At 39.7% G+C, this 18,412-nt stretch overlaps 1 protein-coding gene across 1 annotated transcript in view; it reads right to left on the reverse strand.

Moving 5' to 3' along the window:
- OLA1 (Obg like ATPase 1) overlaps window positions 1-12,555 on the reverse strand; it is an 85,573-nt gene extending 73,018 nt beyond the window's left edge. The window contains exons 1-4 of the mRNA XM_042874980.1: window positions 12,475-12,555; window positions 12,164-12,264; window positions 11,627-11,770; window positions 6,948-7,075 (exon numbers count right to left, since the gene is read on the reverse strand). Of these exons, the coding sequence (XP_042730914.1) occupies window positions 6,948-7,075; window positions 11,627-11,770; window positions 12,164-12,264 (373 nt within the window). The 5' untranslated portion in view covers window positions 12,475-12,555. The remainder of the gene's footprint in view (window positions 1-6,947; window positions 7,076-11,626; window positions 11,771-12,163; window positions 12,265-12,474) is intronic.
- Between the last annotated feature and the right edge of the window lie 5,857 nt (window positions 12,556-18,412).

An 18,412-nucleotide genomic window follows, 5' to 3' on the forward strand; every position in this document is an offset into this window, starting at 1 on the left:
AAATAAATAAACAAACAAACAAATAAATACTGCAGGACTGCTACCTTCAAGCTTTCAAGAAAGTCCACAGCAAAGCAAAGAAATAAAAATTACAAGATATTAAACTATATGTAAAGCCAAGATACCTCACCCCAACAATAACAACATCCAATTAAGGAGACAAACTTTTGAGTGTGTTTAGGTGACTGGTTTTGAATACACTGTCACAGCCTGATAATTTCTTTAAGATATTACAGAGAAAAATGTCTCACCTGTATTGCCTAAATAGCAATTATACACTAATATGAAACACAGATCTATAACAAAAGTAGTCATAGGTCAAATAATAGCAATGACTCAGTGAAGACAACATGCCTGGTCTTTATTCTCACGGGAGGGCGGGGTTTACTGGTCAAGTACTTTATGACTCACAGCACGGTATATTAGAAATTCTTCTACGTATTCTTTAGAATTGAGAGACTGCCCTTGTAGCTCAGTAGGTAGCTCTCCTGCTTCTGGCCTATAAGGTCATAGCTTTAAGTCCCTGCTGAGGAAATTTAACAAGTTCCATCTATAAATAGAACGGCATTAGGTGCTACCACTCCAACAAGAGTGGTGGCCTTTAGATAAGAAATTTTTATGTTTTCATAAAAACATCATGTTCTGATGAGAAAAAGACATTGGACGCAGAGAGACACAATGTATTAGGCTAAATATGAATGGCAAAGTGGGCTCCCAAATCGTTTGTAACTTCAATTACCATCAGACTTACAATTCTAGCATTAACAAACTGCAATAAAGGCTAGAGAAGAACTTACGCACAATAAATTTCCTTTTCAATGAGCATAAGTAATTAACTAAATCTGCAGAAGTTACTACACTGAGGCTGAAAAGAAGCCCCCTAGGTACATCACAATCAAAATTTAACTTGGGACAGCAAAAGGGAACCTCAGTGCAAAAGAAACTTTGGATTTTTTGAAAAGTAACATAAACGTTTGAATGTTCACAGCTCCCATTCTGTTTCTGAAGAAAGAAAGTCTCTCTCTGAGAGTCATTTGTTTAATCACCACAGATTAAAAGAATGCTACTCAGCAATACAACATTTTTGCTCCCTACACCTAGGCTTATCCAGCTCTCAAAGAACAACCACTTGTGCCAAAGTTTAAGAATAAAGACTATTCAAACCCTCATCTGATGTTGTTTGTGCGTTAAACCATAGTTACCTGAGCTTAGAGCTTACAGCTCAGGTGTCACTTTCACTCAGCCTGGTGAGCCATTATTCGCCAAAGACAAAGGATAAGTCATTAGAGTGCTGACAATTTCTCAGCACCTTCTCCACAGCCCTCACCCAAGTGCCCAGGAAAGGAGGCACATTCTTCCATGGAAGACAAAGCAGAAGAGCATACTGCAAACAGTTCTAAGGTACAAAATGTGAGTTTTATACATATTTGTTCACCAAAAGGCGAACAAATTAATTTTATTTGCCTAAGTGAAAGATCTGGGAAATTTAAAAGCACTTTTCCACAGCTGGCCATACTGCGGGATCAACAGGGTTACATAGGCCAGATGTGGTTGTTACCCATGCACTCCAGTTCTGCTTGCTGATACAGAACCACCGTAAGGTAGAGAATAGAAATCTAGCACTCCTGCTCATATCATCCATACAAAAAAAAAAAAAAAAAAAAAAAAAAAAAGCAGCTTTGGAATAAAAGGAATAAAATAATTCCCTGAAAAAAATATTCTCCTCTCCCACATCACGAACAGTCTATTTTTATGTGAGAAAGAACTAATGATAAACAAGCTTGTACATATCAGTACAAAAGGAACCTTGACAGCATTAAGAGGCTGCTTAACATCCAGAATACTCAATACTCGACTCAGAGTGGTAGCCAAGGACACAACTGACACCTGCTATTTCCTCACTGAAGTAATAGCTAAGGGCAACTCTTAAATTTGCACTTCTAGTATAGTTGCCATTTTTAATCCACCATCCAAAGAAAGTCATTTTCTTTTCTACAAGTACCTGGGACAGATCTGCCATAAAAGCTTAAAACAGTTAGGGCCATATAAACAATATGACAGCCCTCCCCAGCCTGCCTCATGCCACCATGAAAACATTCCCACTGCAATTAAAACTATAAATCCACCTGAAACTTGGGCAACAGAACCAAGAGAACCGCTTCTAACCAAACAATGAAACTCAGCAAATGGAACACACCAGGTTATTTTGGTAATAATGCTGGACATGCTATTATCCAGGACAGGAAAAAAAGAAATTAAAACTAAACTCCCCATTCATTCAGCCAATAATAAGTGAGTAAACCATGTTTGGACAAAGGTTATCACACTTAGATTCGTCCAGAAATAAAAAATACTCCTTTTTCCCCAGAGATAACCTCTGAAATTAGAAGTATTGAGATCAAGTTGTTTACCTCAAAGAAATTCCATTTCAATTTGTGCACTTTAATAGGGAAAAAAAGCAACAGGAAATATCAAACAAAAAATATACAGCACTCCTCTTGATGCCTTATTTGCTCAGCTAAGAGAATCCCCTTCGTACCATTGCTAATCACACAAAAATACAGCCCTACTCCAGCAGGCTATCTTCTTTTACTTATCCTATTGCTCTACCTCCTGTTTGTTGCTACTTCATGGTAGAGAAAGTGTAGTTAAAGTATGAAAACACTGTTTTCCTTGATTTAAACAAGCACTATATTGCCTTGAAAGTAACAGTGTATCTAGGATATGGAAGTTTGAAGACTGAAAACTCAGGACCATTTCAAGGCCCCGAGGTACTTGTCTACGTTGAAATGAAGGAAACTGAAAGAATCAGAGAAATCTCTTTTCATCTCAGCTTTACGCTATGCAAGAAACAAGGCATGCAAACACCATACACAACTTCCACAGTTTCAACAGGAAGGCAATTATAATTATTGCTGAGGGTATTAGAGCTGCAGCTGCCAAACCTAAGTGCCTTGTGGTACACAAAGTGATACGCAACAACCTTCCTTGGAAACCTTCAGGTAGCTCAGGGGAAACACCAGGGAATCCTGTTATGGGAGCGAGCAGCTACAAACAGACCTCTTGTATTAAGGAAGGTAAAATTCAATATATTCCCAGTGAATAAAGAAAAACAGGACTGAAACCATTACCCTAGGACTTCAGTGAGATGCCTGAAGTTTGTCTCGCTACATTGCCTGTTATGCAACTGAATTCAAAGGAACAGAAATTCAGTGCAAAGGACAATCCTCCTGAATGGGGTTCATCAATGCAAAGATAAAATGAGTCTAGCAAGACCTGCATAAAAAGCTATTTATAAACATGGGATATCTGTTTTTTCTTTTCAGGATTAACACATTCTTCCACACAATGAAAATTATGTTTGCTAGAAATTCAAGCACACACAAAAAGTCATATCTCAAAATACCTGCAAAGTAAGAGATGCTTGATCAAAGAAATATGGCAATCATACAGGAACTTTAGCAATATAAACTCTCAAAAACTTTCAAAGTTCATTTGTCTAGAGTAAACCTGCCGCCTGGGAAAAGCAAAACAATACTCAAAGAAAATCATTTTTCCACTAATCCTGTTCTTATGGTGTCCGGTAATACAAATCCAATCTTTTGAGAAGCTGATAAGCCTTTTTTCCCAGAAAAAAAATTTTCTGCCTCTCCCTTCACTGCCCTCCCCAATTGCATGGCTGGGCAAAGACATATTTCAGATCTGCAGCCAAGTCACACCTACCTACCTACTTTTTTGGAGAAATTAGATGATTACACTGATAACGGCCATTAAGTTCCGTAAAACCCAAACCCAGGTGGGCTACCATGCTTTTCAATTTCAGGATGATGTGCCCACCAGTTTGCCTAACAAGTCTTTCTTCAAGATCCGCATGCCTGAATGTAGTAAGGACCCCATAATAACCCACTTTTGACCTTCTGCCTGCCATGCAAAGAGAAGAAAAGACCAATTCTCTGACAGGCTCTGCTGCACATGTTAGCCATTAACGCGTGCAGCGGAGATGCATGACAACAGGATAAGGATTGGGAGCAAAAGTTTCAGTGCTCTGAGGTGAAAATTTGTTCCAGATCAACTCAAAGCACAAGTGAAGACAAACACTAAATTTTTAACGCTCTGAAAAGTGATGACCTAAAAATCCCTTTCCATTTCTAAGCGATCTCCCTGTTGACCAGTTTGTTCTGATTTTTACCTGACAATGCCATGCAGGAGCCCAGCAGCTTTTTTGTCAGTTCTGCTTATTTCCCCAGATCACTTCTTAGTACATCTCCCCCCAAAAGCATTTCTGTTACCATCATTTTTCAATCCTTAGTAACACCTACTTCCCATCTGGCTGGCACACAAAGCTTCACCTACCAGTACACAGCTTCTCCCTGTAACAGAAGCAATCTGTTTGGATTGCTGTCAAGTCATCTTCTGCACTGCTACAGAAACCCAGCGCCTACGAGCTGGGCTCAGAACTGATGGCCACTCCCAGGACACTGGTTCCTTAAGGCAGTTTAAGGACCATTAAAAATTTGGACTGAGCTCTGATAAAAGGCAAAAAATAATCTTCATCCTCTCAGGACCTGTAAAGTTTAAGGATTCAGAAAAACAGTTTGTGTGGTCTCTAAAATCTGACAGAAACAGTGCATGCACCAGATGTGCCACAGACTCATAAGAAAGAATGTTTAGATTGGAAATAATTTTGAAAGGGAGGTGAGTGTAAAAAGCAGTTCAACATACAGAAAAAGATTATACAATTTTATACTTTGACACGGTATGTAAAAAACTTGTCTGAGTTACAAATTTTAACAAGAGTTTGTATTGTGTAAACCGTAGATACTTGCTTTTAATTTGCTAGAGAGGTACTCATAGCTTTCAGTGTCAGATCTTTACGTTTACAGTTCTCAAGGAAAAGAAAGCAGAAATAATGCAATTTTCAGGAAGGAAAAAAAAAACGTAGTTGTATATGCCTTAATTAGACTACTTTGCATTAGGTTTTGGTTGTTTTTTTTGTTTATTTTTACTTATTAGCTCTACTAACAACTCCAAATAACACTTAGAAAGATCTTTGTGCTTACTGGGCAATGAAAAGAAATTTTACAACACCTCCTGACTAGCTTGCATTCTGGCTACATGTCTAGCAAGAGCAGAGGAATAGGAAGACTAAGATTTTGAAGAAAGAAAAAGGAGAAAGCAGTATTTAACAAACAATTCCAACATCTTTTGTGATCTCAAAGACTGAAGGAAAAGAACAATCATTTCACCATCATTACATTTCAGAATCCATGAAAGCCCTGAAACATATGACAAGTACATGAAAGACTAAATTGATAGATCTAAATTCAAAGAACACAAAGTAAATACCTGAATGGTCTGAAACCCCACAATAACAGTCTCACTACTTTCTCAAACCCCAAAAATGACAATAAATGGCATTAACCTTTTTAATAGCCTGAGAAAATGCATTGGCTTATTCAGCATATACATTAAAAAGCATTTTCTGTACATATTATATCAAAAAAAATTATATCCTTCACAAGCGTTAAACACGACATAAATATGAAACAGAGCAAGTCTGAACAGTTTATCACTTGGTCTCAACTTACATCAGACAAAACTATAATTAAAAACCCAGTATGGCAATTGAGAGTGTGATTTCCCCTTTTTCTTAGGGATACTGTAGAAACGGTTCTCAGATATCAGAACATAAATGTTTACAATATACAAATGTACCAGTACAGCCTTCACATGTGGAAGTACTTCCTAAAGTGATGCAGAAGATCAAAGGACTTACTTCACTCTGTCCAACTGAAGATCTGTCCTCACCTTCTCACAGCATTTTAAACAACGTTAAGTGCTTAGCTGCAATCAGTGTCCCATGATTCTACTCAAAGTATATGCTCAAGTTCAAGGGAGCAACAGTTCTAACCATCTAAATCACTACTGTAATTTTCCACGCCTTTAGGTTTTGTGTTGGTCTAAATGAAAAGTACTCAGAAGTCACAGGGCTTCAGTGTAAGTCACAGAGAAATCAGCATGAGGATAGATGTAAGGCTTGCCCTTAAGAACAAAATTCTAGAATTTGCTGTTAACTCAGTATTTTCTTTTTCTACCAATCATTTCTGTGTATGTTACTCCAAAAGTAATGCCTCCTATTTATTTCCACAGAAACTAAAACACATGCAAAAAGCACTATTTGATAGAGCAAATCCTTGGCTACAAAACCCTGTTTTTCAACATAGTCACCATCATTAGTTATGCATTTTTGACCATGATGAACAAGAGTGCACACTGCACTCGGAAAAAACTGCAGCAGTGGAGGTGACCACTGTTTCACAGGTGCTATGGCGTGGTATCATCACCAAAACTCCATCCACCACCTCACTGTATTACATCCGCTGTTTGGTCTCGACACACTCAGCAAGCATCAATGAATACCAACCGGTGTCAATCATTCCACATGGAGAAGTTTCATGACACATCCTTGCTTCATCTGCACTTCCATGTCAGAGCCATTCTATCAGACGGCCCCTCAGCTGCCATCCGTCACACGGCAACACACTGCAATACCGGTGGGAAGGTTTGACCTCTGCTGTCACACCACCCACATCTGCTGCTGATATCATGGGCCAATGTAATAAAATTGGAGGCATTACTTTCAGAGCAGCCTTTATTAATGTTTCCAACAATTCAGTTCACTTTCAAGTCTCCAGCACAATGACCATAAAGAAAGATACTCACTATTCACCAGAAGATGAGGTTCTTTAGTGATTTTCAGTTTGTTGTACTGTTTTTGGGCTTTCTGGGGGAGGGAGTGAGTAAGGAGAACCCTGAACTTGATGACTTTGAGTTGCCCAGTAAAAGTAGTTACATTTTAATGGCTATTTGTTCAACAGTTATTAGTTCAAGTACAGCAACGCTGTCCTTAAGCTATAGAGTCAACTTAAAAAATGGAGTTTACGTACGCATCAGATGAAAGATCCCATCACAGGCGTTAATATGAGACAAAAAGGAATTTCCTAGGCCTTGGCCAGTATGGGCTCCTTTCACAAGGCCAGCAATATCCACTACATTCAGAAAGGCTGGAATTTTGCTGGAAGATAAAAAGTTTGAAAGTTTCATTATTGAAGCATATTGGTCAAAATGTTCGTCACAGAAATAAGTCCAGAATATGAAAATAAAATAGTTCATTTTTCCAAAACAAGTTGCACATAACAATATCTTTATATCTTACACCTACATTATTAAAAAAAAAAAGAAAACAAACTTTCCTACTCTTCCTTCAAGAAAAACTTGTTCTTTCAAACAACCTCAGAATGCTGAAATAAAATGCTTATCACCGAGCAGTTTTCATAGCACCAAATGGATAAAACACCTCAGTGCCCATCAGTGCTATCTTCCCCTCCACTGTTAGTTCAGTAAGCGAAGCAAGTTTGTCAGAAGGGCATATTTTAAGCAGCATTGATTAAAACAGGTAGCATTAACTAGTAGTGGTGGTGGTGGTCAGGGTTGTGTAAACAATCAGAAAGAAAGCAGCAAACAAGTCTAGTTGAAGATGCCATTTTAATAGATACAAAGTGGTGATACTTAACACCACCTACATTCAAACAAAAATTACTTCTCAAAACCCATCTGAGGAAAACAACAAGCAAGAATGCAATAAAATGTTAACTAAGAGCACCTTCATGTGATCTACACAAATGTCCGTACCATCATTAACAGTGGCAGAGAGAATCCTGCTGAAATGGTGCAAATTCCTCATTAGAAAGACTACAAAATGCAAGCCTTAGGCATCAGCACCTCCAACCCAATGGCTTCAAAACACTCATAAACAAAAGGAGCAGTACTTAATTTCCATTAAACAACTTAAATTGTCACCCTTATATTTCATTAGTACTACACTAAGATAAATACAATCATACTATCAAGTGTAGACATAACAGAAGGTGCCCAAATCCACAGCTTTTATAATGCTGGTGGAAAGATGTGAATAAAGCTATGAAGTCTCCCATTTTTGTCTTCAACATTCCTCTAACACTTCACAAGAAAAATGATTTCTTCAGATAATAAACTGACCTCATAGTACAGGATCTGGATAAAATCATCATCTTCACCAAGGTGAAGTTCAAAGCATCATTAAACCTGCCGGTTTAGGCAGGAACTTAATTATATGTTTTACACCATTCCTAACTTTGTGATGTGATTAGAACTGAGCCAGAACACAGCACGATACTCAAAACAGTGAGATTAGAAAATAGGGAAAAAAATATTTAAACATAGCTTATGAGAAAGAGTATAAATACCTTTTGAAGCAAATAAACTTTGAAAGCTTCACACTTTCGTCCCACTATGGTTTTCTTAGCAAATTCCATCTTTTTTTTTTTTTTTTTTTTTTTTTTTTTTTTTTTTTAATTACCAGCATATGAGCTCAAATGGAAACAGCAATCAGTGAGCAGTAAGGCACTACCAAAAGTAACACAAATTCTGAAGACAGAAACCAGTAACCCCATAAATGCATTAACACAGTAACTCCTTTCATCTAATAAAAAGGCAGAGCTAATAAGACCCTCACTACAAATAGCAGCAACCTCCTCATTAGAATTATCAGAATTCCTTGCTTTCTGGCAAATAACTAAGTTAACAGCAAGGTAGGGAAACACCACGTTTTAGAGCACTTCTCCATTGTAATTTTAAACTATTTTAAGAAAAACAAAGGTGTTGTTAGGAATGTTTTCTTTCCTCTATCCATTCTGTAGGATTATCTTCCTGGCCAGCCATCAGAAGAACACACACTATAAAGATGGCACATTAGAGCAAAACAGCCTTCTTCATATGCAGATAGACCACTATCACAAGAATCAACTCCAGGTGTCAGAAAACGGATTCCAAACACCAGCTTATTTCACATCTTACTAATAGAAGAGAGACCTTTGAAGATAGAATATCCAGGTCCCCAGGATGGTTTCATCTCAGCTATCACAAAATTAACATCCTAAGCAAAGCAAAGCACCACTGCTCCCAGCAGCCCACTCCCTAAACCTGAATCTCTATTTCATCATAGATGAACACAGAAATAAGGAGAAAAGGCAGGAACTACTCACACTTGCCTATGCTTTGAAAGACAGTGAACATCGTGAAATTAGGCAAACAGAAATACTGCAAAAATGGGGGAGAAAGTACCACAGGTATCAACTGCTTTAGTACTTTTTAAAGAACAAAAACTACTGGATTTTCTTTTTCACCTTTCTCTAAACAAATTAATTTCTGTTTCTTAAGATTTGTTAGCCAGCATTGGATGAAAGTCACTGAGCTTCACATGATCACCAGGAACAGGTGGCACCAACCGATCATTTGCACACATCAGTGCAACACTGATCTACCACGAAGCATGTCACAGTAATGCGTAACATGAAACACCACAGCATCCAGAAATGCCTCTATATTTTAAGCACATACATAATCTTGGAGCAAGGATTTATTTATTTATTTATTTATTTATTTTACCTTGCTCAGAAATCCAGCAACAGCACCAGCACACCACCCTCACTGTACAGGGTGCACTATAGCAAAGATCGCAAGAGTTGCTGGGGCAAAGAAGGCCCAGTTTGGTAATGCAGTGGTCTGTATATTCCATCAAGAACAACAGAGTGATGCATCCAAAGGCTTATGCATTTAAAAAAGAAAGAAGCATCTTCCTTACCAATTTGTTTCAAGTTCCTACTAAAAACTGAGTTACTTTAAAAGGCAACACCGGTTTCTTTAGCACAGTGGTGGTTTAAGACAATTTCCTTCATCATTAGATATCCTTCATTAGAGTGCTTTATTTTCTAAGCCAAGGTAAAAGTTTTTTTGTTGGTTTTTTTTGTTTGTTTTTTAAGATAAACACATGCACACAGTCTGCAATATGTTGTACAAACATATTTGTGCCAAAATTTGAGAGGAGGGAAAGCATACATTTATTTCCTAAACTTCCATGAGCAACCATTCAGTGTAACTAGTTATGTAGTTGTGAAACAGGTATCATGCAGCTAAGGCCTTGATTTGACATCGAAATCAAAATGCTCTTTCTCTATTTACATTTCTGTTCTGTATTTCCACAGTCTTTCTTCTCCACCACCACTCCAATGATTTCCCTGTACCATGCAGTACAGCATAATGAAACCTCACACCCACCAGGAAACTCCAAAAAGCCACACGAAAGGTCCAACCTAGCTCATAACACAGCAGGTTTCCAACATGCCTGCTTGAAAATTCTCTTAGTTCTAGCTTTGTGTTCATTTCTCAAATAGTTCAATAAACTTCTCTACTATTTCAAACTCTACCTGTTACACAGTCTGACCCAGCAACAGAACAGATTATTCAGCACCAGGGTAAAACGCTCATCCCTTTTCTCTTTGTTAAAAACAAATGTTACTCATTCCCTGGTTCCAGTACAGGCTCTTCTGCCTTTAAAAACTTTATATCAGATCTGTTTGAGAAAGAGAAACTCCTCTTCCTTCCCTAGCATTTGTATGCTTTAAGCAGGAATCACCCTTTTAAGAGGTGACAAGTCAGATTAGTAGAAGTAGCAACACAAAACACCTACAACACAACAAAGCCAATTCTGGCTTGTTTCCAAACAGAGAAGAGTAGTGCACAGTCCCTCCTGGCTACTGGAGGCTGTATTCGACATTACTGCTTCTGTGAGTGACTGAACCCAGAGGAGCTACCCACTAATCCCCACACTCATTTCTTTCAAGTAACAAACACTCTCTTTCTGAAATAAAAGTCTAAATACCATTCAAGTGAAAGTGGATTTACGACTTGTATCCAATTTACTATGCAACGACAATATTCAGTGATATTAAAGGGTTTTTTGTGGTGCTGATGTTTTTATTTTCTTTTAGCCCCAGAGAGAGAGAAGTCATGTGTGCCTTTGGGATGACAATAAGAGGCGAGCAGGAAGAGCTACTTATCTCTTTATCACTTTACTGATTTATAAGTAGCTGATGACAGCTAAACAAGAATAATGTTCATGTGGCCAAGCAGTAACAATATCACAACTTACACATAATTACTTCTTCATAACCAACAGTCCAAACCTTTTGGCTTATTTTTGGTCTGTATATTAACAAGCAAGCTTAGTACTCACTTGGGACTGAGAACTAAGCTACAACAACTTACTTTAGTAAATAGTTCCATGTTGATGTATTCTTTCAATATTAAAAAAGTACACAGGAATTACTGACAGAAGTAATTTGCTCGAACCTGAAAATTAAGCTAACAAATGTATTCCTGGTCAATGATTGGCCGATCATTTTTAGATATCTGTGAGACCTGACTCAAAAAACTGAGGCCCAACTATTGAACTACAGCAGACATGTATGCTAATTCGCACTATGATTTATGTACATTCATTTTTATACATCCACATGTTAGTGCAAGCAGAAATTAATAATTAACAGGCATCTATTTTAGTTTCTGAGGTTTGATAGCACCTTACATTTTTGTTTCCAAACAAGAATCCACTTTCCACACATACTAAAGGACATGCCAGTAAAAACAAAGATGCCACATTTGCAGTACACTACCATGAAAAGTTTGCTTTCAGTAACACTACTTCCATTGCTTAAGCAAGAAAGTACAAAGCAAGAACTCGAGTTACCTTGGAGGCTTGTGGTACTGGCACAGGAAGTCAAACCTGTCATCCGGCACAGGAACTCGACTCTCATTTGGATCAATAGTACAGAAAGGAAAATTCTCTGCTGCCGCTTGACTCTTTGTTAACACATTGAAAAACGTGGATTTCCTGTAAGAAAGAAATTTTGTTAGATAAATCCAAACAAGTAGAATGTACAAGGGCTGGGTAAAAACACACCTTTCCCCCAAACCACACGCAGTACTGAACCGCCCCTCGACTTCAACAGCAGACCCAGCCGCGCTGCCCCCGCCAAGAGCCGCTTACACCCCCCGCACACACAGCGCAGCAGCTGCCCACGGCCGGCAGCCACGCAGCGCAGCGCCATGTACGGCGGCCCACCTTCTGCCGCTGGGGCGGGTTTTGCTTCACCAGCTCTCCAGAAGTTCCAAGAGAGGCAGTCCCGTTCGCTGCCGCTGACGGGGCCGCTCACCCCCTCCTTCCCGTAAGCAAACGAGCCGGCGGGCACACGCGCACGGCAGGAAGCGGCGGGCGGGCACCTACCCCACGTTGGGCAGCCCGACGATCCCGATCTTCAGGGACGTCCCGAACCTGCCGATAATCGGGTGCGCCTTCACCCCGTCGCCTGCCTTCTTCGGGGCCATCTGGGGACGCAGAGCAGCGCTCGGTGAGGGACCCGCACCTCCCGTGCCGACTCCCCCCGAGGTGCCCGGCAACCCCCGGCCGTGCGGCCTGCTGCTGCCGCCGGGCCCGCCGCGCCGCGAGCGGAGGAAAAGAAAGAGGAAAGGAGGGGAAAGAGAAGCGGGACCCGCCCCGCCGAGCCCCGCGGAAGGCAGGCGGGCGGACGGGCTCACCTCGCGGGACGGGACGGCAGCTGGGGCCCAGCGGACCGGAGCGGCAGCACTGGCACGCGGAGACAGACACGCCGGCTCGGCAGCTGCCGGCGGCGGAACAGGCGGGGCCGCTTCGCCCATTGGCCGAGCCCACGCGAGGGGAAAGGTCGGCGGCGGGAGGCGGGCGGGGCGGCGCGGAGGCAGCTTCCCTGCGCTGACGGGCCGGGCTGCTAAGGGCTGCCCGCCGCGCTCCTGCGCTGCAGCCTGCGAGGCTGGCCGTGGGGAACCTGTGGTTCCTCTCCTAATGGTGCGCCGCAATGAAAGACGCTCCTGGAGCTTGACAGAGATTCCACGCCACATCCAATAACTTTTCCAAAGCCGTGCACGGACGTAGACATCCTTAGTCCAGTGCAGTGCCCACTGCCGATGGCAGTTCGTCATTTGAATGCATTGCAATCAAACGTAATTGCTTTTGCTTAATAATATATGCATATATAGCAGTAACTCGTTTACTATAAATCAAACCAGCAGAAGTACACACACCCACTCAAGAAAAAAAGCAGATGTTAATGAGCCTTACCCATCTAGAGACGGCTGTGTGCCACAACACTCCAAAATCTCATTGAGAACCAATCCTGGGCTCCCAGCATTGCAGCACCAACCAGCTGGAGCTCCCCTCCTGGGAGAATGAAACAGTCAACCCCTCCTCCAAAAAAATCAGCAAAGAGTCAAAGAAATGGGCTGGTTAACAAATAAAAAACAACCCTGGTTTCACACATCAGGCAGCCCAAACCCGAGAAGTCAGCGGCCCAGCAGGAGGTGGGAGCAGAGCCCACAGCCAGCTGCTGCAGGTGCACAGGCCACAGCCGCACCTTCCTGCAATGGATCATCGAGCCCTGCATGGTTCTGTGCAGCACAGTCTGCCAAAATGGGCTGGGCAAGGCAGAAGGAAGTGAAAGGGATGTGCAAGACGTTGCAGTTGTGCTACAAAAATTACCTCCACGCAGGGGTCCCATTTAACCTGTAAACAGGAGTTTAGTGTATAATGAGTGATCATTAGTATAATAACCTGCATCTTCGCTGCTTCAGCAACGACTCTACAGAATCAGCTCCACAGTTTCTATGAAGGAGAAAGCAGGAACACAGAGCCCCTTCAATCTCCAGGTGCAGGACTGGATGTGACCCTCTGCTCAGTTTTGGGAAAAAGTGGCTGGCTTCAGAAGTCAGTATTCCTACATGGTATGAGGCAACACAGCCTGGATACTTTATTCTTATAACCGTCAGTGTAGCTCTAAATAATTCTTCCATTTTCTCTTTCAAAGAAACAAATACATAATTTTATTCTATAAATGCATTGAAAATAGTTAACTATCTGCAAGAGTCATTAAGACCACTAATACCCCAACCAAATTATTTTGATTATATCATTTCCTGAGCATTAAAAAAAAGATTTGAAAATGAGTCCAAAATGATTAGACTCAGACTGTATTATATGCCTAGTTCATTATTTTCTTGCATCATGAATTCATGTTCATGTCTGAAGATGACACTTTGAAGACTGCAAATATTTACCTCAGCTGCATGTGTAATTTGCTTTCGTGGGTTTTTTAAAAATAATTTAACTGAAGAATAATTCATTTTCCGTCTAACTTCTGTTAAAACAGCTCACCCAAAATAAATAAATCAGCAAGAAAACAACAGTTCTCTCAGCCTAAATTGGCCCTGTCAAAAGATGCCATGCCATTATTTAGGATGTCCTCCCATAGAGACTTCTTTATTGAATGTGATCTCCAAAAGCTTTTTGGGATGATTACTGCTTGTAAATGAATGGTGAGCAAGACCCTTCTGGAAACAACATCAGTGAAAGAGCAACATCGAGGCACGAAGAGTAATCCTGTTCACTGCAAGTAGAGGTGGGGTTCATATTTGCTGGTTGTCTTCCTAACCCAACAATCCCGCACTGGAATGGGCAATGGAAAGATAGAACACCCAGCATCCAGGGATATGCAGCATGCATCAACAATCCTTTTGGATGGAAGGAGCACTGGGAAACACGCATACTGATACATTTTTTTTCATGCTTATTTATGTTAATAAAGGTGGCATATACTCAAGAGAAGCCCAGTGCAAACATGTGAGGATTTATTTATAACTATTCACATGGCAATTTAATAAATAACAAGGTAATCCTCTTCAGAGTATGCATCTAGAAATTTACTGGAGATTTTAAGGGGGAAAAAAAAAAAAAAAAAAAAAGAGGGATCATTTAGAATCCATAAAATTAATTGTGGAAAGTTACAGAAGTCAGACCAAGGCTTTTAAATTAAAGACATTTTCTTGAACTCAGACTCTGAGTTCCTCTGAACCATTACAGACAGACACCATCAAGTGTTTGCCTGCTAAGAAAATTGAAGGAGAGAAGACAGTAAAAGCTGTTCTTACAGCACGTCCTATTTTAAGTCCGCAAGATTAAATTCTCAAAACTTGAAAAACACCAGAGTGAAGGAGTCAAGGTGAGAGTATCAGATTATATATCATCTAGGTCACAATAAGAGGAATATAATCTTGAACATTACAAAAAATATGTAAGAAACGTTTCCCTGTTTTTATACATAACTTCGAACTACATACAAAAAAAAAAAAAAAAAAAAAAATCACAGTTACAACTTATTTCCTGTCTGAGCAACAAAAGATTTTGTTACAGTGTAATAGAGAAGATTATTGTATCCACTCAGAGCTTTTCTATTAGTATAGTGATAATCATCAATATTCTGTTCTTGCTGGTAACGTGCCTTCACAGCTACAAATAAAACCCTTCAGTAAGCAAATAGCATTTTTGTTCAGTCTGGAATAAACACATCTTGGTTTTACACCCTTCTAAAGATCTAGACAGTGCACTCTTTCCCATACTACTCTGTGTTCTGAAAGTGGGGTCATGCAAAGCTATTTCATGGCAAAACTACAGGATGAATTTGCCTAGCTTGAGTTATAAGACCACAAACATCCTGAAAGGCTCCTTTCAAGGAACATTTCCATTAATTACATTTCCTCACCCTCCTAATGTTTTGTCAGTCAGTTTTGTTGTCCATCCTTTTAGTTTAGGCAAATCTCTCAGAAGACAAACATTTCAACTGTCTCCTTAAAATAAAAATAATGAACTTAGATGAATATTTGTGTGTGACAAGAGAGTTGCTATTTACCTGGTAGCCAGTTAAACTTAACTCTGATTTGTTCTTCTCACAAGCATAATACAGGTATCAGCAGTTTGCTATGTGAAGTAACATATTTATTTTTTGTGTTGAACTCCAATTTTAGATATCTGAAAAAACAGATGAAGTCCAGAAGAGGAAAACAATATTGTTAAGATGTTGACCACTTCTGCTGCTTCTACTCCATGTATTTAATACAGTACCAAAGTCAGTGCTGCACATCCGAGAATTGTGCAAGATTTAATATAGTTTACTTACGCTCTTCATACCTCATCGTGCAATTAACTGTAACAATGCCTGCTATTCATCTCAACTTCTGCACCTAATTTACTGTTAGGCATGGCCACTTCAGTGCAGCAGGTATAAGATTTTAAAACATTTGATTCCATCCGTTAGAAACCTTCTCTTGGCAATGTAATACTTCACCTTACATACCTTTATTTTTGAGTCACAACTGGAGTGATAGTTTGCCTTATTTGGTTGAATGTTTCTATCCAAATCTATCATAAAGGTGAGCAATCTCCCTTCAAACAGGCATGTATAGCTAATACCATAACAATTCTAACTGATACTTGAGATGTATTCTGTAAGTTTAACGGAAAACAAAAACACCTAGAGTGCAATTATGTCAGCTTAACTCTCCAACACAAACATACTGCCAAAATATAGCTTACTGTACATTCTGAATGCATGCAGAAGTCAAACAGCCCTAGAGCAACTCTACCCGATTAAAAACAATATTTAAGGCAGAGTAATAAAACAAACACCTTGTGGTTTGTGCCACCAACATACTCTTTGCTTTCTGCTTCCCAGAACATATATTTACTGCAAAGTCACCGTTAACTGCAGAAATAAGTGGTTTTGGAGAACTGAAGGAATAAACACAGAGCCCTTGATCCTCGCTGTGACTGGGCAATGTTCAGCGCAACCCAGGGGGTTAGAAGAACAAAGTTGCTTTTGCACATCAGCAACCCACGGTTGCCTGGGTCCTTGCCACTGGGAGGCAACAGGACAGCCTTGAAAAGAAATGCTGTCCGAGGGCACAGTCAAACTAAACACTGTTCATTGTGTTCTGCAGAATTTAAGGGCTCTCATCATCCAGCTGAACAGTACTTTAATACAACATTTTAAAACACTAGGCTCAGTAGGATTCACTAGGTTTTGGTTGTGTTTTCTTTAAACTGTAGATTCATCCAATTCCATAGAGAATCCACCCTTATACCATCTTCTATATCAATAAATTTATACTATACTTTGCAATCTATTTATTAATCTATTTATTAATCTACCTACGAGATATGGTTTAGAGGCTTGTGGTAGCAATGGTATGGGAGGGCAGTTGGACTAGATGATCTTGGTCATTTCCAACCTTGCAATTCTATGATTCACTCTTCTTGCTTAAGGAATGGCAGAAGGTTGGAGATGGTCAGTGATGTCAGCATTGCTCCACAGCTGGTCAGGATCACTGTGGTGGCATAAAGTACCACTTTCTTACCACTTTTTGCAATGGCCCAGACTGAAATGGCTCAGGAGCATAACAGTCTGATCCACCACATTAATATTTTAGTCCTAAATGATGAGTCTGGATATTTCAGCCAAATTTTCTAACTTCAGCATGGATGATGTTGCTAACAGGTATAATATGTACTGAGATTTCCATACTGAAGAGATCAAAAGACAGATGTGATCCCAGACAGAACCAAGAGAACTACTGTAGTAGGAGAAATTACTAGGGAATTAATGAAATTTTAGTTAAAAAAAAAAAAAAATGACAGGTCTACTTTGAAATTTCCAGGAGCCCAGCAAAATGACAGTGTAAAAGCAAGTACCAACCTAAAATAAAAACACTTCTGTGATTATTACTACTAAAAACGGAGAAAAGCATTTTAAATTTGGACCAATCACCAAGTAGACTCTATCAGACTTTCCCCAGGCTTTAAGGATTCTAGATCCATCCTAGCACAACCCTTTTTTTTTGTTTGTTTGTTTTTGGGGTGTTTTTTTTTTTTCTTCCTACAAATGAAACCCTAAGACATGAAAAGACTGCTAGAAGGAAAGATAAGGTAGTGATCTACAAAAAAGCTCAGACCTCATATTATTTAGTGCTGGGAGTGGTAGCACTGAAAAGTGAATGGTACTCAGTAGTTGAACTATGAAGCACAAGGAAGGAATGTGAATGTGACATACTTCTTACTCCTTGAAGGGTATTAGTGACATGGAAAGAGATGCTGTAACCTACAAGATTGCCGTCTCTGAATTCAGGCTGTTCTTGTGTAACTATTAAGAAAACGCAGCAAGAATGCTGATTGGGAATAAGCCTGTGAAAAGGCTAGCTCTGCACCTGTCTCCTATAAATCTATGGGCAGCCCAGGATGGTATCTGAAAGAAACTGTAGATATCATTATCTTTTTTCCCTACAATTTGTCTCTAAACTTGACTTTTTGGGTGAGGTGTGAATCAGACACTACAGCATAATAACTAAAGCCAATATCAGCTTTGGCATTAGTCTGGTCTCTTAACTGCTTGCAGCTAAGTCCAATCCAAGGACAGCAGAGTTACACTGGTTTGCAAAGACATTTTCTGTTCCTGTTCTAGGGCATTAAAACATTTGTGATGTCATTTCTTTATGAAAGAACTACTACAGTAACTGTTTCATTTCACACACTGAGCACAGTACAAAAATACACTGACAAATCTGGATTACTGAGCTCAAAAATTCTTATCAGTAAAAGCTGCAAATCTTATTCTGG

This window comes from Lagopus leucura, unplaced genomic scaffold, assembly GCF_019238085.1.
Source record: "Lagopus leucura isolate 7727_CA_CO unplaced genomic scaffold, USGS_WTPT01 Super-Scaffold_100012, whole genome shotgun sequence".
Lineage (NCBI taxonomy): Eukaryota > Metazoa > Chordata > Aves > Galliformes > Phasianidae > Lagopus > Lagopus leucura.